The following is a 27,039-nucleotide window of genomic DNA, read 5'->3' as shown; positions in this document are numbered from 1 at the left end:
CATTTGACAGACCTGTGTTTGGTCCTTGTGCCTTTCCTTGCTGTTTGTTTTTTGTATTCTTGCTTGCTAAATTGCTTAATTTTTTCGCATTTTTTTTGTTTTCAAGATGGCCGCCTGGCTGAATGCCACCTCAGTCCCGTCTGGGTCGTAAGAGAGGTGGACTGTGAGAATGAATCGACGGGGATTTGAATACACAACCAGAATGCGTTCCTGCGGCCCCTTGCTGTGTTTGCTGAGATAATGAAGGGCGGAGTGATGAGGGGGCGGGGTTTGAGGGCTGCTGAAGGTGGGGTGATGAGGGAACAGGTGGAGGTTGGCAGTAGTCTCATAATTTCTGCTTTCCTGAGACGATGCTGCGATGGAGCTCTACATTCAGCTCCACATACTGTCCCTTAGTGCAGTCCAGGAAGTAGAGTTTGTCAGAGACGACGCTGGGATCGAATCCCTCCCGTCGCATGTCTGTCTTCTGGAATTTGAAAGTCCCTGAAAAAAAACAAAACGGCAAACTTGTATTTTTATGTCATGCATTGGTGTACTGCACATTTTTGACTCAATTATCTGTAGTTCAAGGGTGCATATAAAAATAATTCATTCAGTGATTTTTTTTTTCAAACTTCAGATTTTGATAAAGCCTTAGACTGTATATCTTCCCCAATTGTCAAATTTAATTCAACCCTGAACATGTCAGAGAAAGGCTGCCCTAAAATGAGGAGATGGTGCAATATAACTTATGTCATGTCAAGTTAAAGGTTCCATAAATAAGATACAGTACAGTACAATACAAAACGTTCATTCGTGTTTACAGAGTATCTGCAGAGGTTTAGAAATGAAAATATAAGACCTGCAGAAATAAAATTAATACTCTGTATGTCTATGTAGAACAAACCTATACAACCTCAAAATACATCAGAATAGTTTACTTCAATACTATCAATACATATGGATTAGAAGTTGACTAAAATTGGATTTTGCTGACACAATAAGAATATGTTTAAAGAAAGGCAATAAACAGAGAGTTGCTACTAGTAAACTCTATATATTGAAAATGTTCTTATTCTTTCCTTTCTACGACAAGATTGAATTAAATGCCAGATACAGTTTATTGTGTAACAATAATCCCAATAATATCCAGAAAAGATTGCAGCAAATTCTGCATAATGTAGGACTTTTAATGGTAAACATGCCAGAAATACACAGGACTTTACATTTAAAATGTCTATGCTTTACTTCTTCCAGCTGATCATTCAAAAAGATCAGATAAAATATGAACTCTTACAACCATCTATAACATATGATAATATAAAGACCATAACGCAAACATTGCCATAATTCATCCATAGTAGCCCAATAAGCAATCGCTTGGAATACATGTGTGGTATTCACTGCTCTGAAACTCTTGAGCCTGTTTTTACTTTGAAACTTGCAGTGCCTCACATTTATTTAATTAAATAACAGACCAGTTTTGAAGTTTAATAGACACATTACGCCATACTGTATCATGATTCCGTTTTTTCATACCTCCTAAAATATTTAGGAATTTTGCTACACTATTTATAAAAAATTTAAGACTTTTTATGATCTTAAATTTGGACAAACTAAATTTGAGAAATGTTTCAACTTTAAGGACCTGCGTGAACCCTCATTATATTTAATGGTGTCTTGAAAATGGCTGAGAAACAGCTCTTTAAATGCTTTTATAGGAACAATAGATATGGCAGCAATGACGTGTTGCATCATTTAAGGCAGAATGTAAAGCGGCAATAAGTTACTGGTGAATAAATAACTTGATTGAGCCTAGAAGTACTCTGAACATTGACATTTTTAGGATTGTTACTGTGACTTTACCTCTCTGAGTTAAGCGTGCGATATCTCACCTGTTTTGTTCACTTCTGGTAGGAAGCGCAGAAAGACAGGCCGGGCATAGGGCGGCAGGGCCTTCTCCAGGTCCCGGCTAAACTTCGCCAGGTCTGTGCTGTGGTCCGGGTCTGCTATGGCTGCCATCCCTGCCTTGCCTTCAGCACCTGAGGAAAAACATCCACATGCATCACACAATGGCAACCTCAGGTCCTGTAATCAACCTCAGAAGAAGCTAGACGGCATAATCCAAGCCTATAAGCATAAAGAGATAGTGAGTCACCATGAATTAAAATAAACTGCCTAAGGAGATCATTGCCTCGCCAGGTCATATGTCACTTTTCCAAGGACAGAGATCTATGAACTACTGCATACAGGAAGAGAAACAGTGATGTTTTACATTACTGCACTGCTACTCCAAAGAAAAGGTTTTTATTATTATAAAAAGGAGTTGTGTTTTGCTGTGCAGCTTCTAGCTACACATTGCATTCTCAGTATTGCCACAAGAGGCGCTAAAGCAGCTATTTGAGTAAAATCCTCTGCAGCTCGTTTTCTCTTTGATGCCATCTACTGTTGTCTGTTTATGCTAACGTCAAGGCTATAGAAAACCCTAATGATTTCAAAATCTCACATAAACAGTTTTCTTGTGTTGTCGGTTTATCGATTTGCATGTAGACCCTTAAAACATTTCGATGGTTATCAGCGAATGATATACACACATATCTATATGTTACAGACCCACAACTCCAGATCTGCTGATCACATTGTTCTGAAGGTGAGAGTGTATTGTTCAGTCGGCAGTCTCAAATGTACCGAGCTATATTCAGCACTCTGCTGCGATTGCTTTATAGATCTAGTGTAAGCAAAACCGGAGCCAGGCCAAGAGAAGACTTTGTTTGGCTGTGCATTCCCAGAATCCTTCAGGAGCTGCTGCAGTCAGCTTTGTTTAAATTAATTATTCTCCTCTCCACACACTGGCTGGGCACCCGATGATTCATGATACTACGTCATGAGAGTCAAAACACTTAAAGGAACAGTTTACCACCAAAAAAAACCAAAACACTCTGCGCACTCTTTACTGTCACAATTTCAACTTGAATCTTAGACCTTATTGTGCGCAGTTAAGTTTGTCAATTAGCCATGTAATAAGCGAGATAATCGCCAAAATTCAGCACAAAACCACTGCTGAGGTTTATTTTCCTTCCACTTGAAAATATAGTCCCTTATGAGATTTTCTTATACGGGACGAAATGTGATTGGTGGGAAAATAAATATAGAGAAGGACGGTCACACTTTATTTTAAGCGAGTTAATTCTCGCTATTAACAAACCATTAACTACGACTTCTGCCTCAAAAAACTGCTAATTTTCTGCTTATTAATAGTTATTAAGGTAGTTGTTAAAGGGATAGTTCACCCAAAAATGAAAATTCTGTCATTAATTACTCACCCTCATGTCATTCCAAACCTGTAAGACCTCCGTTCATCTTCGGAACACAAATTAAGATATTTTGGATGTAATCCGAGAGCTCTCTGATCCTCCATAGACAGCAACGCACAGAAACGTAGCAAGAACATCGGTAAAACAGTCCATGTGACATCAGGGGTTCAATCGTTTTTGTGTGCAAAGAAAACAAAAATAACAACTTTATTCAACAATTCTTCTACTCCTCATCCCATGTCCAGCGACGAGCTGCCATTGTGGACAGTCTCACAACGCATGCGTTTGCTTCCGCGTCAAGGAAACGACGCATGCGCATGGTGCAGCTGCTTCTCAACAGTTGTTAGCCTATAACCGACAATGTTTAGTATAAATCAACTGTTTACGTGAATACTCGTCAAAACGGACAATTCGACATAATTTTGTGTGTAATTCTCCGTTCATGCGACGCAAAAGAGTACTCGCGCACTGTGAGACGAGCTTTCCGTGTGTATCCTTTAGTGTCTGTGCTCAGGAAACCGAACTGAATTGAGTTCTCTCTTGCGTCGTCAGATTTATCCATATGTCTGCTCTTCTCTTACTCCCACATATTGACATTTTTTAACGTTTTATGCGACGTACAGCAAGTGTATGTTAGCTCATGTCCCGCCGGTTCATATGTACGCATCTATCCTCCGAACCACGCAGCAGATTCGTTCTGAATGAATCTCTTCCCAAATCGTCCCTCCCTAAAATTTTCGTCTCGTTTTTATTCGTTGACGAAAATGTTAATAGATTTACGTCATAGTTTTTGTCATTCAAAAATAGTTTTAGTTCGTTATCGTCTCGTTGTCGTCAGTGAAAAAAATGTCGTTGACGAAAATTATTTGTCAACGAAATTAACACTGTTGGGTAGGATGTATAAAATGGTCATGCAGAATAAGTGCTTTATAAGCACTAATAAACAGCCAGTATGTTAATAATAGGCATGTTAATGAGCAACTAGTTAATAGTGAGCATTGGTCCCTATACTAAAGTGTTACTAGAAGGACAAACAGAAAAACAGAAAAGATGAGAAATGTGTGATTACCTGGCACCTCCACTCCATACACCACCACATCTTTCATGTCCAGCAGGCGGCTCAGCGTTCCCTCCACCTCAGTGGTGGAGACGTTCTCTCCTTTCCAGCGGAACGTGTCTCCTGTGCGGTCTTTGAAATACATGTAGCCGTAGTCGTCCATCACCAGCACGTCCCCTGAGAGAGGAGAAGCCAACAACTGCTATTATCTAACTGAGCATATGGAAGTAAGTGTGCGCTTGTGTAGAGCATTTTCAAATACGATACCTGAGAGATAGGCACTATCTCCTTTTTTGAAGACATCGTGAGCGACCTTTTTATTAGTGGCTGATTGATTGACGTAGCCGTCAAATCGTCTGAGAGGGTCGTTTTGAATGATTCGGCCAACCAACTGACCAGGTTCTCCTGAGAAACAAAATAAGGAAATGGATTTTAAATAAGATTTTTGCACTTTCTATAGTGGTCAAAAGAGAAACATAATTAAGGCCAATATATAATTTTTTAACTATTTGCATTGGCTGATGAGATTTTCTGTTTGACTTTTATTATGATAGCACTAAGAAAGTCAGTGCCTGAATGCTTAAAATCCACGCGAACTGGAATTTGCAGTCGACTTTATTTCAGTGTAGTGACGTATTTCCAGCTGAAACGGAATATTGAATAGAGGGCGGGGATTTATGTTTGCGCTCCTCCTCCTCTCTGTCTCTCACTCATAGCAACCTAACGGTTGGATGGATGTGTTTAAGGACATTCTGCCCGAACCGTCAAACTGACGTCATCAGAAAAGAAATGCCATTCCAGAGCGGAAGCAAATGTTCAGATTTTGATTAAAGATTACCATGACAAACTTTTTTTTTCAGCGGATTAACTTGCACGGAGTAATTGTTCACATCAAGACTAGCAATGTGCGCTAATAAAGTAAATAAAGTCGATTTTGATTTCATGCGGGCTTTAAGTACAGGAGCTCTAATTCATTCGTTTACTGTTTTTATTTCACAGTTCTGTTTAATAAATTATATGTACTGTATGGAAAAATTTTATCATTTGAGAAAATAGGTTTCCCAGTGACTTACAGTCTTACAGACCAGATTACTAAGTGCACTGTTGGTTGCAATGTTTTTTTTTTTTTTTGTGAAAGATATAATTGGATTAAGAAGTTGCTACCTTTGTTTAAAGTTGTTTACTTTACAGGTTTATTTGTTATCAAGTTCAAATTATTAATTTCCAAACTATTTCAAGCAAAGTCATTTTAAAATTTCTTTGCAGCAAGTATTATCATTTATTTTAAAATAATATCATATATTGGCTTAGTATCTGGATGCCTGCTCTCTAAGAAATCAGCATTTGCCAACGAAAAATCTCTATTGGTCGACCACTAATTATCAATTTTCTTGCCTGTAAAAATTCTTTAAATTTATTTATATAATACTTTTAACAATACACATTGTTTCAAAGCAGATTTACAGAAAATCCTGACGTTAATGTTTATCTTAATATCTTCATGCCTTATAGTCGCATTTAGCATGTTAGAGCTGAGCGATACTGTAATTAACATTTCCAACTATACAAGCAGTTAAGCAGTTGACATCTGAAATTTGTTGATGATATAATAAATAATTTTTCAATTACATAATCAGGCAGTTGAGTTTTGCTATACAATAGTATACTGTATGTATACGGTTACGGCTGAATAGACTTACTGTAGTTGTATAATTCATTATTATTTATTAATTTGTTCATTAATATGAGTTGGGCGATTCGACAAAAAACTTATATCACAATATGAGTCATTTTATTTCATGGTAACGATATATATATCACAATATAGCTATTTTTGCTTTATGATATTAAGATCTTTATGATACTAGCCTAAAAAAACAAAAAAAACAAAAAAAAACTCAAGCTCACTGAAGACAAGTAATCAGTCAGCGATTAAACAAGAATAAGTAACTAACTGCAAGCAATAGGACAAAACTACAAACTACAGTAGAACAAATAAGAAATGCATACATTGCGTAAAGTAATCAAATGTATAAAACACTGCATATTCTTCACTGTGTAAATAAAATATAGATTTTCAATTTTGCTGTTTGATTAATATGAATGACAGACAGCAGGAATATTAGACTGCTGTCACTTTAAGAGCTGCCAATCTACCGTTACACATGTGTTTTCTTTCTCAGCGGTTTGCTTTCACTAAAGACCTAAATTGCTGCGTTTATGAGGATACTTGCAAAGACGGGCATTTTGACACATACAAGTGTGTGTAGTTAACCATTCAAGGCCTATAAAGCGGGAAAAAATAACTCAATACTCCTGAGCTCTGAGAGCACTGTCTTCACGTGTGTGCACCTCTCTGACAGCGCTCGGAAACAGTCTCTCAGAAAGTGCGCACATTAGGGTTGGGTACCGTTTACATTTTAACCGGTACGGTACCGGTATCGGCACCTGAATTTCGGAGCAGGTACCCAACGGTACCTTTTTTCGGTACTTTATTCTCTGTGTAATTACAAAAACATTTATTTCAGTGAAAAAATACATCCAAAAGTCTCAATTTCAACATATTGAACAATAGGGCCCTGTTTTAATTTTTCTGAAAATCAAATGATGTACAAAAGTAATACAAGAGTAATATATTTCTGTTACATGTTAAACCGTACTTTTATTATGACAGATTGCCATGAAGTTTCTGTGTGTATACAGTATGATGATGCTAGTTCTCTCAAATGAAATGGACTCTCACAGCAGCTCTGGAGATTAAGTTTTTGTGTTCATGTCGTCAACGTCACAGGGTCTCTCTTTCTCTCTCTGTAGTGTATGCGCCCAGATGCGTTCTCAGATACCGAAATTTGGCACCGATTGATTTAACGTGAATCGGTACTCTGTAGTACCGACACAATTCGGTCGGTACCCTTAAAAGTACCGAGTTCGGTTCCCAACCCTAGCGCACATTTGGCAAAATTATTTCTCTTTTGCTGCTGATTGCGTTTCAGTGGCTTAAAAATCACTTGTTTTTAAACCGCAATGCTTAAAAACATGTGTTTTCATGACCACGTAGAACAACAATGTCACATGAGCCTGTAACCGTGATAGAGAAGATAGTCCAAAATCTCTACTGGTGACAAATTTCTACCGGTTAATCATGTCTACCGGTATATTGCACACCCCTTATATGAGTTATTCATCAATTCAAGCCTTTGTGCTTGGCATGAGTGTGAGGGAGTACTGTACCTGGACCACACGGGATACAGACTCCATCAGGTCCTCTGATGAGCTCCATGGTCTCCTCGTCCACCTTGACTAAGCGGATGGGGTAAAAGTAGGGCAGGATCCGGCTATTGAATCCACAGGCACCCGTCTGCAGTCGAAACAACATGTTACAACCACCTTCCACTCTTCAAAATTAAATACTACTGAGCAAATTAAACCAGTCACAGCATTTCCATCAGCACCTTAAATAGCCCATAACCACCTGTGCTTGATTACTGAACATCTTGTAGATGTCCTCATAAAATTTATGGTAACACACAATCAAATTGCTGCGTATGTATCCTTTTCCATATGCATTATCCACTATTGTAGAGGTTTACAACTGTGTTACTCATAAAGGCTGTTGACAGACACTCCATCTAAAGTGCGCTTTTGTCAGGGCAGACCTTGTTATCGAAGTTGCCCAGGCTACAGTTGCACTCGGTGGCGCCGTAGAACTCTGCGATCTGTGGGACGTTGAAGCGGGTGGTGAATTCCTCCCAGATGGACTGACGAAGGCCGTTACCGAGGGCCATGCGGACCTTGTGTTGGTGCTCGGTGTCCTTCTTCGGCTGATTAAGCAGATAGCGGCAGATCTCGCCAATGTACTGCACGATCTGAGACATAAAATCAAATATCAGTTTTCAAAACTCCCTTTAAGCTCCATTTCCATGCAGAACATTAATATTAATAACATAATTTGCAATCACACAACTATAACATCAAAGCAGAGGCCTGAAAGTCCTGGGGATATTTACTGAATGCACAATATATTGAATATGGTTTTGTTTGCCATATAAAATTATGCAAAATTGCAATGATTTGAATGATCTGCTCTATTTAGCCTTGAAAGACCATGTCAGTAGGTCTTATGTTATGACTCATGAGTATGAGCAAAACTCAGTGACAAAAATGCTGGTAGAGTTTTATTCATTTCTGTGAATCAGTTATTTGTTTGCATCCTCACTCACTAAAATGTTTATTGATGTTCCAGTGGAAAACATGCCACAATAAGTTGTATTAAAATGTATATAGTAAATACTGCAGTTTACTATTATAAATATATGTAATACATTAATAACATATAACATATAAATATAAAAAAATTAAACATAACTTAAACATATAAAGTAAACATATATACAGTGGGTACGGAAAGTATTCAGACCCCCTTAAATTTTTCACTCTTTGTTTTCATGTCTTTGCATGGTACTCCAGCATATTTCAGAAATACCATGGTACACACACACACACACACACACACACACAACACAAAAAAACAAAAAACAATAAAAGAGTATATAGAAAAAATTAATAGATGCCATATTAAATAAATATAAACAATTATACACATTATTGTTCAAAAGTTTCAGGTCGATATGATTTTTAAATGTTTTTGAAAAAGTGCTGCATTTACTTGATACAAATATCAGTAAAACAGTAATACTGTTAAATATTACAATAAAAAAATTTTATTTGAATATTTTAAAATGTAATTTACTCCTATGATGCTAAAGCTGAATTTTTAGCATCATTACTCCAGTCTTCAGTGTCACATGATCCTTCAGAAATCATTCTAATATGCTGATTTGCTGCTCAAGAACAATTTCTGTTTATTATCAATGTAAAAAACAATTGTGCTTCTTTATATTTTAGGGGAAATCGTGATGCATATTTTCAAGATTCTTTGATGAAATGAAAGTTCAAAACACCAGCATCTTTTGTAGCATTATAAATGTCTGACCAATTTAATGCGTCCTCTCTGAATAAAACTATAAAAAAATGTTGTTGTTTTTTTTTAAAGCTGTATATTCACCCAGCACAAACTGAAGAACTATATAGACAAACTGAATTCTTGTATATTCCATAATAACATAAATTCCATTACTCACTGTGCAGTTGTATTTGATACAGTCATCCCAGAACTTTGATGCGCTGAACTTCTTCCTGATCACTACAGTCATTCCATGGATCAGACACTGTCCAACTCCCACTATGTTACCTGCCAGAGAGAACAGCACCGAGCTCAGAACAAACCTACCGATTACTTACAGATTAAAGACTCGCACACGCCAACGTATGCTTAAATAAGAAAACATAAAACAAACTAAGCTGTTTTTCTTAAAAGAGCACTGGACAAGTCATAGGACCTTATGTAGACATCCATCGAAACAAACCACAAAACTGTCACACAGGAAGTAGCCTGAACCAAACTCTGTGACAGGAAATGCACATATGAAGAAGGTGTAGAGAAGCCTGTGTTCAGTGATGTACCAGCTGAGTGGTAAAGTGGTAAACAGTCATAAAGCACATCCTCAGACTTCATTCTGAAACCATAGTACACCAAGGCAGCCATGCGGTAATACCTGAGGGAGGAACGCAGGAAAGACGGGGTGAAAAACTGGGAGCTTGATTCATTGAGAGAGAAAAATGAAGGAGAAAGCAGGGAAGGAGAGACTGTGAGAAATGGAGAAATGAACATTCTCACACACTTACCGACTGTGTACAACAATAGCAGCTTTGGGCATTCCAGTGGTCCCCGACGTGTAAATGTAAAAGAGGCGATCTGGAGGCAAAGAAGAAGAAAAACTATCAAGAATCTAATTGTTCATGTGATTTTTAACATCCTTTAAAGGTCTTTTTAAAAGTTAAATAAATAAAAAAACAAAAGTATTATTTTAGTATCATTGAGCTACTATTATAGTTTTTATTAATATTTTATTGTTGCCTGACTGTCACTCTCTGTTTATGATTAATAAAAAGATTGTCTTTATTTTTAGATTTTGTTTTCATTTTAAGTTGAATTAAAGTTTTAATAACTTTTTTAGTTTTAAAAATATTTCTCTAGAATTTGTATTAACTTTTATTTCAATTTTAGTTTTGGACAAACTAAATGAAAATGAGAAATACTGCCTTGGCAACTAGATGTGAAAAAAGTTTAAGTTGAATTTTTTTGTTTTTTTTCAGTTAAATGTTATTTTATTTCAAGAAACAAAAATGCTTTTTTTTATGGTTTTGGTATTAGTTAACTATAATAACCCTTACAGGAAATATTCAGGCCCAATTCAATGCCAGATTTTCAAAATTCCTTGAAAAAGGTTTGAATGTCTTTTTAAAAATGTCATAATAATAATAGACATTCAGCATAAAGAAAAAAATGAAAGGTTTTAAAAAACGGATAATTGCAATACAATATTTCATTACATAGAATGACTAGAATGAGTTCATAGTGATATATAATTTTATATTTTTGTATTTTTGTTTTAAATGTTCAAATAACTCTGTGTCTGACTGTCTTGCCTGTGAAGCTGCGATCTGGTTGTCTGGGCTGGTTTGTAGAGGTCGCCTCCAGCAGTGGCTCGAGATGCTCCGTCCCATCAGGAACCCGTTTGGGGTCCCATTCTCCAGAGCAGAGGAGCTTAACAGTCTTTCCCATGGAGCTGTGCACCTCACACATCGCTGAGACAGTGAAAGAGCGGGAGAAATAGATGAAGTAACCATCACAGAGACAAATAATGTAACAAAATTAGTCTAGAAGAAAGCACAGGACGAACAAACGGCCGGAAATGTGAAATCAATAAGAAACGTAGCTGACTCAACATGGCATGCTTTATGAGTCAGTTTCCAATTACTTAAGAGACGACTAGCAAACTCGATTTCATTAGGATTTCGCTGTCGTTCGTGACCTCTGGTATGAATCCTCTTTGGTGCAGTGAGGTTATTTCACTATGAGTTACACGCAGTCACCTCTGGCCATAATAAATCTGAACTCTGCGCTACTCATTCATTTCTCTAGAGTACACACTCTCGTCTTTGTCCAAGTGCCACTTCCTTATTTGCTTTCTGCAGTGTGTCATTGCAACACTTCTGAACTGCTGCCTTAATCGAGACTATATTGAGCCAACAGATCAAAAAATAAATCCTTGTCTAAAATCAACATGAAATCACACTATTTACCCTCCTATTACATATTTTGGTTTCATGGTGCAAGACGCATCAGCGAACACAAAAAAAAAAAAAAAAAAAAAAAAAAGAAAAAAAAGATGACAAAGTCAGACTTTTTTTCTTTCTTTTTTTTTTACTTAAAATATAACTTGATCTGCCTCTGAAATTTTTTTTTTTCACAGATCCAGAAATTTCCTGAATCCCTTCTGGTACATAATGATCACAAAATGATAATGCCCCATATTGTAATGACCAGTGTTGGCCATTAAAGGGTATTTGCTATTGACTGTTCAAATGCGGAGTTTTGCGCATCGTGTGTGTGTGTGTGTTTGTGCGCGCGAGCGAGCGAGCGAGAGAGCCATTAAAGCATGTCAACATATTCTGTTACACCAAATACACAAAATAATGATCTTTAAAAAAGCATCATATGACCCCTTTAACTAAAAATGCTACTAACATAATCGTTTTGTTTTATTTATTTTTTTCTTAAAAAAAAAAAAGTGTAGGTTTTCCAGAAACAATCTACCATTCCCAACAAGCAAAGCTGTAGAGTTGAGTAGCCTGATTAATTTTAATGAAGAAGTTTGCTTGGACGGTTAAAAAAAAAAAAGTGCAGAAAACGCAAATTTAATTTTTGAGGAAATATTTCGTGAAAATATTTTCCAGATATTAATCAATGTATCGTCATGAGCCGCAGGGTTTAATTTGGTTTTGTTTGAGTATGTTTTTTTGACTCTCAAAGCTGTGATTCCATTATAAGACTGACAGACTGCAGCGGTTTGAGTTAAAAATCTCAGTTTGTGTTCTACTGAAGAAACAAAGTCACCTACATCTTGGATGCCCTGGGGGTAAGCAGATAAACATCAAATTTTCATTTTTGGGTGAACTATCCCTTTAATTTTCCCAACAAATAGCAATGTAGAATGACAAATTTCGACATTACTTGCGCATTTTTAAAATGTTGAGCAGATATTGTATTTTGATTCATTTTAGTGAATCAATTTGTTTGGATGGTTTATAAAAAGGGGGCAAATTCATTCCCAGTGCAGACATTTTACATCTTCATTTTTAGGAAATAATTTGTGGAAATATGTTCCAGATATTACTTAATTTCCCCAACAAACAGTAATGTAGAATGACAAAATGCTACACTGATACTTTGATACATTTCTAAAGTGTTGAGTATTATGATTCGTTTTAGTGAATCGGTTTGTTTGGATGGTACAAAAAAGAGGTCAAATTCATTCCCAGTGCAGACATTTTACATCTTCATTTTCAGGAAATAATCTGTGGAATTATTTTTGAGAAATGACCTAATTTTCCCAACAAACAGTAATGGAGAATGACAAAATGCTACTTGAGGTAGCACTGAGAAGTTTGATTCATTTTACCGAATCAGTTTGCTTGGATGGTTAAAAAAAGATTCATTTCCAGACATTTTACACATTCATCTTTCAGGAAATATGTTGAAGAAATAACTTCATTTTCCCAACAAGTAGCAATGTAGACCAACCCTTATGAAAATTAACCATAGTTTTATTATAGTAAAAATGTAGTTACCATGTTTTTTTGGCATATTGATTACCATTGGTATAATAACCAGTTTTACTACAAATACCATGGTTAAACTATGGTTACTGTAACTATATACTTAGTTTAACTATAGTAACCATGGATTTTTGGTTTTATTTGTAGTAAAACCATGGTTCATTTTCATAAGGGAAGTTTGATTTTAGTGAATTTGTTTGTTTATGCAGTTCATTTCATTGCTTGCCATTGACAAATATTGCATCTGAAAGTTAAACATTTAAAAAATATATTTCCCCTGTAAACAGCCTAAAAATAGTTAGGTAAGGTCTGTTAGTAGTTTGTAGCATAGATAAATACTTCTTCAAAAGCATGGTTTGACTGTGCTTGGGAAGTCACAGTTTCATAGTAGTTTCCTCATCACTGATGACTGTCAAATCTCTTCTCACCATCTGTCAGCTCACTGCCGAACACCACTGCTTTGGCGCTGGAGATGTTGACACAGTGCACCAGAGCCTCCAGTCTCAGGTTGAAGTTGATGAGAGCTGCCTCCACTCCGATCTTTGCCATTCCCAGCCAGAGCCCCACGTACTGAGAGTGGTTCTCCATGAACAGAGCGATCACGTCGCCCTCCGTGAAGCCCCTCTGAAGCAGAAGGTTAGCCACGCGGTTGGAGTAGTCGTCAAGCTCCTTGAAGCTCCATTTCTCGCCCGTTCCTTCAAAAATCAGAGCCGTCTTGTCACCGTATTTCTTGACAGACTTGGCAAAAAGTTTGGGAACGGTGTTGCGCTCACGGAGGTGCTTTTTGACATTCAGTTTTACCCTCAGCAACACACTGGCTGCACTGCAAAAGAACACATTGTGATATGACATTATGATTATGATGGTTTATTCTGGGCAAATTCTTTAAAACATCTGAGTTTTGAGTAAACGTTTCATTTAAAATAATTAGTCCACCGGTCAAATTTTTGGAATAATTCTGATGCTTTTACAATGGTTTTGAAAGAAGTCTGTTCTGCTCACCAAGGCTGCTATAATGGGAATATTGTGAAATATTATTACTATTTAAAATAACAGTTTTCCATTTGAATATGTTGTAAAATGTCATTTATTCCTGTGATAGCAAAGCTGAATTTTCAGCATCATTACTCCGGTCACATGACCCTTCAGAAATCATTTAAATATGCTGATTTGCTCAGTCATTATTAATTATTATTGGTGCTCAATTATTAATAAGGATTCTTATTATAATTAATGTTGAAAACTAAAACTTAATGTTTTTGTGGAAACTTTTTCAGGATTCTTTGATGAATAGAAAGTAAATTTATTTAAAACAGAAATCAATGTAACATTATGAATGTATTTACCTTTAAAAAAAAAAAAAAAGTATTGTGTCCTTCCTGAATAAAAATAATCTTACATTCTTACAATCTTAAATCAACATTTAAAAGTTGGGGCAAGTATGATGGTTTCTAAATTTATGCAGTAGAAAATGTATAATGATAAGCACTGATAATAATAATGTATGTTTCCTGAGCAGCAAATCAGCATATTATTATGATTTCTGAAGGATCATGTGACATTGAAGACTGGAGCAATGATGCTGAAAATTCAGTTTTACATCACAGGAATAAATTACATTATATATTCAAATTTTTACATGATTAAATTATTACATATTTTTTATGTAATAATATTTTACATGACTGTTTTTACTGTATTTTGATCAAATAAATTCAGCCTGGTTAGCATAGGAGACTCTTTTTTTTTTCATAATGTTCTTTTTAGCAGCATCATATGACCCCTTTAAGTAAAGTAATCTTGATTATTTCAAACTTTTGACCGCTGGTGTACTTTAAACCATTGTGCAGGTTATTGCGTATAATCATCTGTTTAATGGTAATGGTGGCGATTCTAGCCTCATCAACTTCTTTCTTCAGTGACAAATAACAAATCTGTAAGTGGCAGGAAGTAGTTAGTGTGGTGTTCGAGCAAACACAAACACTGTCACTCTGCTAAAAGCACTGATCCCTGACCCTTAAGAGTCCTTACGTCCATTAACAGCTACCCTAAAAGCCTCCGTCCTCCAATCCAGGCTCTTACGGAGTAATCTGTGCGGCTGATACGATAAACCCACACCTCCAGGACCTGGAGACTGAATCTCCACCAGTGACAAAACTCCGATTGCTAGCTGAGGTTTTGCAACAGCAAACAGAGAAGTTCACTTTTGACTTAAAAGAAATTCCTCAAAGTCTTAAGATGCTTAGCAATCATGCTTCAGATTACTCAATTCACATTTCAAAACCTACTGTCTTTGAGGAAACACAAGCTGAACCTGCCAGGAACAGCCCAGAAACCCATTTCAACAGACACTCAGCTCATAATACCGGAATGTGCGCTTGTGTTCGCTGAGGAACTGTTCAGCCTCATTGAAAGGGCCCAGGTAAATGTATTACGTGATCATTATTCACAAAACCACATCTATAAACATAAATCAGATTACATTCATAAACTTCTTTATCAGTGTATAAGGACTGTCAATTAATACATTACTGAGCAAAATTAAATATTGCATGCATTTAAAAAAACAACTAGATATTTAATATTTTACTTTAATGCATTTACTTAATTTGGCATGATATGAGTTTCATTTCTATAGCATAGAAAGTTGTTACATCAGCTATTACATTATTTTTTGTGTGTTTTGATGTATAGTAGACAAAAACATGAAGTACCTACATACAAATATCTTTACAATTTTTTAAGAAATGAGTTGGACTAGATAGTGAAGGAAAACCAAGCGTCCAGCTTGTACTGAATTTATGGAATTTAAAATAGGAATTTAAGATATTTAAGACCCATTTCCCTAAAACATCTAAGGGTGCTTTCACACTTGGTTCGCGTGCCTGGTCCGAACCCGAGTTCGATTGCTCCCCCCTCCCCCTGCCCCCGCTGGACTGCGTTCGGTTCATATTATTTTATTTGGGTCCGAACCGCGGTTCGTTTGCGTCATCAAGCCAGCAGCTGTTTACCCCGTTGCTTAGTAATGACGGCGCGGGAGAAGGCGGCAATAACATTACTCTCTTCACTTTTAGATATTTATGTTTTTGAAACGTTGGTTTTGTTTCCAAAGCTTCGGTACATAACGACACTTACGTCTGTCTTACGAATGTACTACAAATGCTCTTAAGAACGCTGAAGACGAACAGAAATGAGATATACAGCTCTCTGTTTGCAGCGCGTCAGTCACGCTCGTCAGGAAAGTGAGTGAAAAACACACACAAACACACATTTTCAAATTAAAAAAAATTTTTTTTTTAAATCAAATAATACGTCATTAATAGCGCTTCACTTCCGCGATTTGGTACGATTGCGTTCACATCAGCAGCGAACTGTACCGGAGTTCACTTGAACCGTACCCCAGACCACCCTTTTTAAGCTGCCTCGGGTACGGTTCGTGGGTGCGCGGAAAACAGCGTTCACATTATGCTGTACCGGAGACCCCAGACCCCCCTTTTTAAGCGGACTCGGGTACGGTTCGCGGGTGCGCACCCGAGTTCGAAAGACAGCGTTCACATCATCCAAACGAACCGAACTCTGACGTCAATCGAACCGGGGTGCGCACCAAAAGTCCTAGTGTGAAAGCACCCTAAAACTAAATTTGGATTCACTTGATTAAAACATAAAAAAAATCTCTGTAAAAATATTACAGTTCAATAAAATATGACATATAATTAGCTCTGACATGATACATATGGGACACTGTTTAAAAATCATCCCAGGATGCACATCCCAGGAATTTGGTAGAGAAAATTTCCAGAATGTGCAGAGCTGGAATGTAAACAAAGGGTGGAAAGCTAAAATAGAGGATATTTTGGATTTATTTTAATTTGACATTTTTGGTCCCTTATATTCCTTATTTTCATATTGTGTTTCTGTATTTTTTAAAGATTTTGATGACTTGTAGAGAATGTAGTGAAGTACATAAAAAAGTATATACTGTGTATATATATATATATATATATATATATATATATATATATATACAGTATACACATACACTATAAAGTATAAAAAGGATATTGTAGTAGCATATAAACTTACTGCAAATCGCGGTATATGGTCTTTGAAAACACATGTAAGGACTTCCATCCTCCAGAACCCAGGAAGAAAATGGAAATGGATGGCAGAACCTGGAACCAGGACAGGCCGACGAACAGCCTGAGCACGAAGAGAAGGGCCGTGGAGCACGCCAACCGCAACATCCTAACACACACAAACACTATCATTCACACACCATCACCTCACAACTTCAACATCGTTTCTTAACACTGGACTATTGCATTTACATTTCGTTTGACCTGTGTGATATAAAAAAAGATGTTGTTCATTAATAAAAGTTTTAATATAATCATTATAAACCTGATAATTACAAGGGCTGATATGCAAAACTCTGAGAGATTAACACAAGATAAGTCTCTTAATCATATCAAGACAAGATTAATGTAATTGACCTTGTGAATGTATGTTAAAGGTACAGCAGTCCAGAGTACTTTTATCATCTGGAAGAAAAGTCAGTCAGACGCTGTAACTTTCAAAATGTGTTTTTTATTTTTTAAATTGAGATATTTAGTTTAATGCTGCTTTTATTTTTTTCATTTTTTATATATTATACGTATGAAGGTTATCGTTAGATATATAAACGGAGGATAACCCTGACTGACTGTGAATGTGTTTTTGTATCTCTGATGTGCACTGTAGATGGATACAGATGATCAAGCATTGACAAGAACTTAAAATGTTAATTATTAAAATGCTCCTTTATATTAAAACGCACTGAAGCGTTTCTAGGCCTTCTTTGGCACTAAAAACACCTGTAAAGTAACTAGGGTGGATTGAATGTCAGTGACGGAAGGCAACAGAGCTATTTGAGCTGTACTATTCTTTCTAACAGTTCATCTGAAGGCAGAGAAGTATCACATGATCCCTAAGTACACCTATATAGGGGAGACCGGGGCTAGTTGTCACAAGGGTTTTATCACAGTAACTATAAGATTTTGAGTCAAAAGGACAATTAGACAACTGTGGGTTTTCCATATTGGTTTCAAACATCTAGGTCAAATATTATCTTAATTTTTGAGAACATTTTCTCAGAACAAAAATGTATAATATTGTAATATACTTGCTATAGCAGTTAATATATAGCAGGTTGCAAAACACTCTGAAATACATTCTTCATATTTGTAGCATTAGCCAAAAAAACAAACACTGTATGGGTCAAAATTATCGATTTTTTTTTATACCAAAAATCATTAGGATATTAAGTAAAGATCATGTTCCATTAAGATATTTAGTAAATTTCCAACCATAAATATATAAAACCTTAATTTTTGATTAATAATATGCATTGCTAAGAATGCTTCATTTGGACATAATTTGCGATTTTCTCAATATTTAGATTTTTTTGCACTCTCAAGATTCCTGATTTTGTATCTCGGCCAAATATTGTCCTATCCTAACAAACCATACATCAATGGAAAGCTTATTTATTCAGATTTCAGATGATGTATAAATCTCAATTTCAAAAAAATTTACCTTTTTGACTGGTTTTGTGGTCCAGGGTCACATATAATGAATATATATTTATTCTGAATTGTTATGCAGACAGCTTAATAATTATATAGTTTATTAATTTACAAATTTCTGCTTTCTGATAGTGTCCGTCAATTTTTAGTTTTATGAACTGTTTTTGGTGTTGTATAATTGTCTTATTGTTCAAATTTAGCTGAAAAGCCATTAAAGCTTCTCATTGTGACAGCTTATGCCACATAGTAAGAACAAGTTAATTTAACACATTTTAGTAAATCAAAGTGTGTTAAATGAACTGTATATCTGTGAAATATATATATCTATATATATATTATGCATCTTGTAGACAACACTTCACGGTGTGTCTAGACAGAATTTCTATTAATCATCCTACTCCGTAAAATATTCACTGGCGTAAAGGTGTGACAAATAGCCCCGGTCTGATGCACCTATAGATTATACGCCATTTCACACATTGACAGAAATTATGGTTACACATCGTCATCATCGTCGCACTGTCGAACGCTTCCGCCGCAGCAGGGAAATCCTACAATGTGCGCCTGTCCATCCTGATCCTGAGTGAGGGATGCTGGAGAGAATCCACCCGCCCCGCGGAGCAATGTCTGTTCAATCCTTCAAACATAATGATAGACGGGCTGTGGGTGCGGATGGATATTAAAGCAATGCAGAAGAGCCATCATCATCATCATCATCAGGCGAGGGTTACCGCAGAGCCCGGAAATCTGAGCGAGCACATTGGCTATACAGCACTGTAATGACTCATTTGCGCGAATCGGCTCTTTTGAACAGTTCGTTTCAAAGAACGGATTCAAAACACCGATTCAGAGATTCTTTTACGCCATTACATCACCTCGCGGTGCTTAGAACACAAATATAACTTGCATTTACAGTAAACAATACAAAAATTGTTCTCCAAATCTCCAAGTTGAAAATATTTTAATATATTATAAACAACTGTCTATATAGAATGTGAGTTGATAAAGCGGTGTTGATTAAGTGGCAAAATATATCAAATACTTTTATCTGTAGTATTTCTGCTATTGAAATGTCTGCTGTTTTAGGCTCATTGTAAGTCAAAAATGTTCAAAAGGAGACTGTCAGTTCAATGAGTCGGTCAGTTGTTGAATCCAGAACCGCTCGAACCGATTCGTCAACGCATCGCTCAGTCCATTTATTGACTCGGTTGAAAAGATCCGATTAAAAAAAACGAGTCGTTCACGAATCGGACATCCCTACAGCACTGCAGCACACTGAGGTTCACTCTTCTGTTACAATCACAAGATACATTATAAGGAATTCACGCATTACATTATATAATGTGTTTACACGATCAAGCGTAAACTGCAACGTTATATCATCAGGCTTGGTTGCGCTGCGTTATTTGCTGTCCGTGTTTTATATTGAAAAGCCCAGTGCGAATATCTGGCATCTCATCCCCCCCAATTAAACTGTCCCATATGTACCGCATCCATTAGCCAACATAAGCAAGACACAGTGTATGCTGATGCTACTGTAAAAACCGGTAAATGCATCTTTAGCTGGCAGCTGCGATCATGACGATTAATGATACAGGAGATTCCGGAAATGGACAATGGCTAAAATATTTGAAATGTAGGTGTCTGTGTTCTGGGAAATACCTCGGTATCGGTGTCCGTGTTCACAATAACCTGTGTTTTATGGCAGAAGGGGAACCTGTCCCGTACGATCCCACCTTGATCGGCTTAAGCGAAACCTCCGCGGATTCACGCGCGCCGGTGTGTAACGGCCACACGCCTGCCTTTTACCTAATAACCGCGGCGTCTTCGGTAGACTTTGCTCCTGTTTATTTCATTTTTTCATTCTTATCTTTTATCGCTTCATTGTAACGATGGCTTGTAGCGCTGGTAATTCCAATGACCTTATAATTTTCTTACTTCAGCCCGCCTCCTCTCTATTCGCCGGTGCTGTGTGCACACAGTGATTGACAGCTCTTTGAACCAATCGCGTTCTCGGAGCTCTGCCGTTTCGCTCAGGAAAGGCGGGTCTTAAAGTCCGGTCAAGGAAATATGGCCCAGCTAGCGAATCATCAGGGCAGTTTCCACCCGGTAGTCGCAAAGCAGCTCCGCAGGACCTTGAGGCATGATGGAGGAGAAGGAGGGCTATTGTCAGATATCTGCCCATCTGCTGGCCATTGTAAATGCAAAAACAGCTGTTTGTGTATATTAAAATTATATAATGTATATGGCAATTCAAACGTGTTAAGAGGCAGGCCTTTTTACTTTAAATTAATGCTCTGAAATTATATGGAGTCAAGGATGTTTTTTTATTAATTTAAAATGCACGAATCCGTCTTCCGGAAGCGTTAAAACACCGTTCATCTAACTTATCTACTTTCTCTTTGGAAAAAAATGTCTGGATTATTAAAGATGCAAAATCAATTTGACCATACTTTCTTTGTTAATATGAGTTTATGGTTTTATTGTGCACAACCAGTACCAATTACAGTGCATAAAAAATATATATCCATCCTAATATTAAATTACCAGCCCTGCCGCTTAAACAATTTAACTTTTTGACTGACGTCACAAAAAAATTTTTTCAATCCCTTATAAAAATGGGTTGCGGAGAACATTTTGTTGACATGCTTTGCCTAACAAATTACTTTTCAACGAATCTGTTCATGCTCTTTTATAACTAATCACAATATCTTCTGGTTCATTCATATATACATATATATATATATATATATATATATATATACACATACACACACAACCGGTCAAAAGTTTGGAATCAAAATTATTTTATTTTTACTTTTTGATGAATAAAAAGTTAACAAGAAGAGCATTTCTTTCTTTTTTTGAATGAAATTAAAACTTTTATTCAGCAAGGATGTGTTAAATTGTTAAGAAGTGATAGCAAAGATTTATATCGTTAGAAAAGATTTATATTTTGAATAAATGCTGTTCTTTTTAACTTTTTATTCATTAAAGAATCCTGAAAAAAGTATCGCAGTTTCCAAAAAAATATTTGGCAGCACAACTGTTGCCAACATTGATAATTCTAATAATAAATCAGCATATTAGAATGATTTCTGAAGGATCATGTGACACTTTATACTGGAGTAATGGCTGATGAAAATTCAGCTTCGCATCACAGAAATAAATGATATTTTAAGGGAAATTAAAATAGAAACCAATATTTTATATTGTAATAACATTAAATTTTGCAAGATTACTGTTTTTTCTGTATTTTTGATCAAATAAATGCAGCCTTGATGAGCACAAGAGACTACTTTAAAAAACATTACAAGTTTTACTGATCCCAAACTTTGGACCGGTAGTGTACATATATATATATATATTTGGCATGTCCGCGAACGGTCAATTAAAATTGCATGTGGTAATAGAAGCAAAACAGACATTTCTTGTTTTGATTTCGTAAATCCACTTCACTTCGGATATCATGTTTGATAACATTTTACAACTGTCAGTTTAACGAGGCAAATTTGCTATCAGTGTAGCAGATGGTTTTATCTATGCTATCCAAAAATATTGAGACTAATATTCACTATCTTAACTTACATAAAGTGTATTTAGTTCAACTTTTACACAGTTAAATCAGTTTTTGTAACAAAACATTTGAGCAATCACACAAATATGGCATATGAACTTTGAAATAAATACATTTGTTTGTTTTATGTAGAGTAACAAACTGAAATTGGAAACCAACAGTAATGCAGTTAAATAAATTTGCCATAGGACTTGCTCGAAGGAATAGTTCACACGTAAACAAACATTTGTATGACTATTTACACTGTTATGACTGACTTTCTTCAGTGGAACACAAAATAAGGTGTTTTGAAGAATGTTCATGCTGCTCACTGACATGCAATGCAAATGGGCTGTAAAAGTCTAAATAAGAGTTTTGTGAATATTCTTCAAAGTTTCATCTCATCTCGTTTTGGGTTCCACTAAGAAAGTCAGTCGCACAGGTTTTGAAACAACATGAAGGTGAGTATGTGATGACCGAAATGTAATTTTTGGGTGAACTATTCCTTTAATTCACCAGATTTGGATGACAAGTTTATGGGCGTAGACAGATTTTCATACACAATCTCTCATGAAGAAAAAACACAAACACAAACTTTTGGCACAAACACAATGTGAGGAAAAATGTGTGCAGTGCAGGAGCTGAGATAAACTCTGAGGCAATTCTTCTCACAATGTTTACAGAAGCCTTTCCATTTCTTTGAAGGTTTATATGTATCATGGACTCAGAGTTAAAGCAATAGTTCACCCAAAAATTTGGTTAAAATGTACTCACCCTCAAGCCATCCAAGATATAGATGAGCTTGTTTCTTCATGGGAACAGATTTAGAAAAATGTAGCATTACATCACTTGTTCACCAATGGATCCTCTGCAGTGAATGGGTGCCGTCAGAATGAGAGTCCAAACAGCTGATAAAAACATCACAATAATCCACAAGTAATCCACACCACTCCAGTCCATCAGTTAATGTCTTGTGAAGTGAAAAGCTGCGTGTTTGTATGAAACAAATGTATCAGTAAGATGTTTTCACTTTAAACCTTCGCTTCTGGCCAAAATATCGGTCCATAATCCATAATAACGCTTCCTCCAGTGGAAAAGTCCATCCTCTGTTGTCCTCTCACATCAAAATCCACCAACATATTTGTTTAGAACTGTTTTTTGCTTGTAAACGGTTCTTGATCTGTGCATATTTCTTTCCTGATTCAGAAGAGATTACTTTTTCACTGGAGAAATCAATATAAATTCAAATCAAAGTTAAAAACGTCTCATTGATGATTTTGTTTCTTACAAACATACATCTTTTAATTTCACAAGACATTAACTGATGGACTGGAGTGGTGTGGATTACTTGTGGATTATTGTGATGTTTTTATCAGCTGTTTGGACTCTCATTCTGACGGCACCCATTCACTGCAGAGGATCCATTGGTGAACAAGTGATGTAATGCTACATTTCTCCAAATCTTTTCCAATGAAGAAACAAACTCATCAACATCTTGGATGTCCTGAGGGCGAGTACATTTTCAGCAGATTATCATTTTTAGCTAAAGGAACTATTCCTTTAAGCATGTTAAATTTTTTGTAAAAGCATGTTTTGTAATTTCACTGAAATGTCTCAATTTCTCTCATCCACCACAACAGCATGAAGAAAACAACCTGGTGTATTTGTTATAAATACAAAGATATAACACTAACAGTATTAAGATGCCTTCCAGTTACTCTATCTCCTCACATGAAGCTCAGTCAGTCGTCCAACTCGAGGCCAAAGTGACTGTACAAGTCTCGTGTGGTCACTCCACGCAGGCCGGCTGAGAGAGACACAGAGAGACAGTTGTCTTTGTCAATGATCACATGGGGGACAATGACGTGGCACAGACCCCCTCTGGCCCTCAGACCAGCTGAAGTCACAGCAAGGCTGAAGCATGCAAGAAACTCAGCATGCTGGGAGTCTGAAAGGGTCCATTATATTACAGAATGCAGCGATAATACCAGAGGATGCCATTATCATAATCCTGACACTAGACAGAAATGCTAAGCGTATAGAGGCTGTAACCCACTTATATGAGTGGGATGGGAGATGTGTGTAGGAGATAAACAGTTAACAGTATGAAATGTGAAATATGTTGAGTATCAGACCAACATAAGTCACGATTGCAGGTTTTACCTAATCTGCCCAGCAGAGTTTGTCCGATGTCTTTGATGTCATTGTATTCGTGCAGCAGGTCGATGTGTTGATCCAGCTCTTGTACAACAAATCCTCTACAAACACAAGAACAGAGGAACACAAGCTCAGTTTAATATGACAATCAATCACAATGAAGCACTTTCTTTTCTTAGGTAGTATAACAATGTAATTAACAACAAAGAACCAGATTATTTGAGATATTTTTATGTATTGTATTAAAGGAATAGCCTCATATATGAAATAATTATCACAAAAATATACATTTCTGAAATGCAACAGTTTATATATATATATATATATATATATATATATATATATGTGTGTGTGTGTGTGTGTGTGTGTCAAACTTAATTTGTATGTATACAAATAAATTGAGCTATATTTATGGCTCATAGTATGAGAATATTCTGCTCATTCTCAAGGAGGAAAAAAAACACATTGATTTTATTCAGAGGCACAAACTGCAAAAATATGAAATTTTTAGTTGCTGATATTTAAATGGCCAAAAAGTGAACTGAAATTCTGATAGCTTGTAATGTAAATCAATGAGAACTTTATAACAGTATAACAGACTACTTACATAAAATGCATATAAATATCATATTGCACTCTATATCTCACAATAATGTCCTTGTAAGATGATATTTAAATGCTTAGTTTTATGATAAAAGCTCTGTTGTTTCAAAACATATAATGCAATGCAATGCAATGATGATTGAGATGAACAAATAAAAGTTCTTTAAAAGACTGATCGATCATATTTGATACTCACAGTTTAACATGATAAAAAAAAAAAAAAGATGTATGGATAATCAAATAAACTTAAGTTGCTTCAGTACAGTAAGTGTTCATGAAATATTACTAACAACTTAGAAGTTATTCTTTATAAAAATAATGTTTACGTTATAACAGCTAGTAAAAATTCACATCAAAAAGACACATGAACTTGAAGCTAAAGGTGGACATAGCTAAAAAAAAAAACTATGAATTATCAATCAGACGACAGAAGGCATGTAGTGGACAGTGTATAATACCTTTTCAGCCAAATTTTAACCATGTTAATAATTTAGAGGCCTTATAAGATTGTATCCCATATGATTCAGTAGGCATCAAGGGTTAACAGTGCTGCTTTCGTTATTTCATTTCATTGAGTTCAATTTCACTAAATGGAAAAGAGTGAAGGATGGTCTTCAGAACATATTCAGTGTGCCACAAAAAAAAAAGAACGTCATGGAGGTTTAGAACGACATGAGGGTGAGTAAATAATGGCAAATTTTAATGTATGGGTAAATTATTCCTATTAAAATGTTGCATATGAGTTCTAAAACAACTCTAATGGAATCACTTGCCATCTCCCACATTTTTCACATTACATTTTTTCTGCAGTGCAAATTTTTAAACAAGTTTTTTTAAGAATCTCCCAACAACCTTAAACTAAGAAAATAATTCTGAACCTAATATTCCTTGCTATCGTCAGTATGAACATACAACAGCATATTGTATCTCTTTTTTCCACATTCACTACCTACTCCTTTTCCAACAAGTCGATCTCTGAATCCAGCCGATCAAGTGTTTTCTTGAGCTCCTGGACTTCTACCTCAGGGCACACTGGAGATTTCACCATACTAGGCTTCTGCACCTGTGACAGACCACAGACAGCTCACCATATATGCATATCTATGGCAAGCCATGTTAAGACGACAGAAGGCATGTAGTGGACAGTGTATAATACCTTTTCAGCCAAATTTTAACCATGTTAATAATTTAGAGGCCTTATAAGATTGTATCCCATATGATTCAGTAGGCATCAAGGGTTAACAGTGCTGCTTTCGTTATTTCATTTCATTGAGTTCAATTTCACTAAATGGAAAAGAGTGAAGGATGGTCTTCAGAACATATTCAGTGTGCCACAAAAAAAAAAGAACGTCATGGAGGTTTAGAACGACATGAGGGTGAGTAAATAATGGCAAATTTTAATGTATGGGTAAATTATTCCTATTAAAATGTTGCATATGAGTTCTAAAACAACTCTAATGGAATCACTTGCCATCTCCCACATTTTTCACATTACATTTTTTCTGCAGTGCAAATTTTTAAACAAGTTTTTTTAAGAATCTCCCAACAACCTTAAACTAAGAAAATAATTCTGAACCTAATATTCCTTGCTATCGTCAGTATGAACATACAACAGCATATTGTATCTCTTTTTTCCACATTCACTACCTACTCCTTTTCCAACAAGTCGATCTCTGAATCCAGCCGATCAAGTGTTTTCTTGAGCTCCTGGACTTCTACCTCAGGGCACACTGGAGATTTCACCATACTAGGCTTCTGCACCTGTGACAGACCACAGACAGCTCACCATATATGCATATCTATGGCAAGCCGTTTTAACATTTAATCTATAAACCGCACGTATCTAATTTAATGTTACTAGTACTTATTTTTTAGATACTAGTATCTTTTCCATTAAGTACTAGTACTTATTCATTAAAGGGTCATGAAACCCCAGACTACTTTTTCTGAGATTTTAGCAGAGGTGTTTGTGTTGCACATCATAAAAGACAATGTTAGCATCCGATAATTTTAACTGTTGGAGAAAACTGGTTAATTTTAAGCTTTTTTGCGCTATTTTCATCTTCC

General features: G+C 36.0%; 2 protein-coding genes across 2 annotated transcripts in view; both read right to left on the bottom strand.

Annotated features, from left to right (window-relative positions):
• Positions 1-303: 303 nt before the first annotated feature.
• On the bottom strand, positions 304-20,695 carry LOC107744240 (long-chain fatty acid transport protein 4-like). The gene is made up of 13 exons (XM_016557769.1): positions 20,319-20,695; positions 17,176-17,337; positions 13,521-13,915; positions 10,900-11,058; positions 10,096-10,165; positions 9,874-9,965; positions 9,492-9,601; positions 8,007-8,216; positions 7,582-7,708; positions 4,618-4,755; positions 4,363-4,527; positions 1,875-2,021; positions 304-483 (listed from the first exon to the last, which is right to left on the bottom strand). The coding sequence occupies exons 2-13, from the start codon at positions 17,334-17,336 to the stop codon at positions 326-328; spliced, it is 1,932 nt and encodes a 643-aa protein (XP_016413255.1). The 5' UTR covers position 17,337; positions 20,319-20,695; the 3' UTR covers positions 304-325.
• Positions 20,696-23,791: 3,096 nt separating this feature from the next.
• Positions 23,792-27,039, bottom strand: part of LOC107744259 (DNA repair protein SWI5 homolog) — a 17,663-nt gene continuing 14,415 nt past the window's right edge. The window contains exons 5-6 of the mRNA XM_016557796.1: positions 24,376-24,470; positions 23,792-24,019 (exon numbers count right to left, since the gene is read on the bottom strand). Of these exons, the coding sequence (XP_016413282.1) occupies positions 23,955-24,019; positions 24,376-24,470 (160 nt within the window). The 3' untranslated portion in view covers positions 23,792-23,954. The remainder of the gene's footprint in view (positions 24,020-24,375; positions 24,471-27,039) is intronic.

The sequence above is a fragment of the Sinocyclocheilus rhinocerous genome, unplaced genomic scaffold (genome assembly GCF_001515625.1).
Source record: "Sinocyclocheilus rhinocerous isolate Xijiao unplaced genomic scaffold, SAMN03320098_v1.1 scaffold317, whole genome shotgun sequence".
Lineage (NCBI taxonomy): Eukaryota > Metazoa > Chordata > Actinopteri > Cypriniformes > Cyprinidae > Sinocyclocheilus > Sinocyclocheilus rhinocerous.
This window is presented reverse-complemented; position numbering and strand designations above follow the sequence as displayed.

Excerpts from the sequence above, each read along its gene's own strand:
- LOC107744240 (XM_016557769.1), bottom strand. The coding sequence starts at position 17,336 with ATGTTGCGGTTGGCGTGCTCCACGGCCCTTCTCTTCGTGCTCAGGCTG. Across the intron at positions 9,966-10,095 it reads GCTATTGTTGTACACAGTCG|GTATTACCGCATGGCTGCCT; the intron begins GTAAGTGTGTGA and ends TTCCTCCCTCAG. Across the intron at positions 4,756-7,581 it reads CTGTATCCCGTGTGGTCCAG|GAGAACCTGGTCAGTTGGTT; the intron begins GTACAGTACTCC and ends TTTGTTTCTCAG.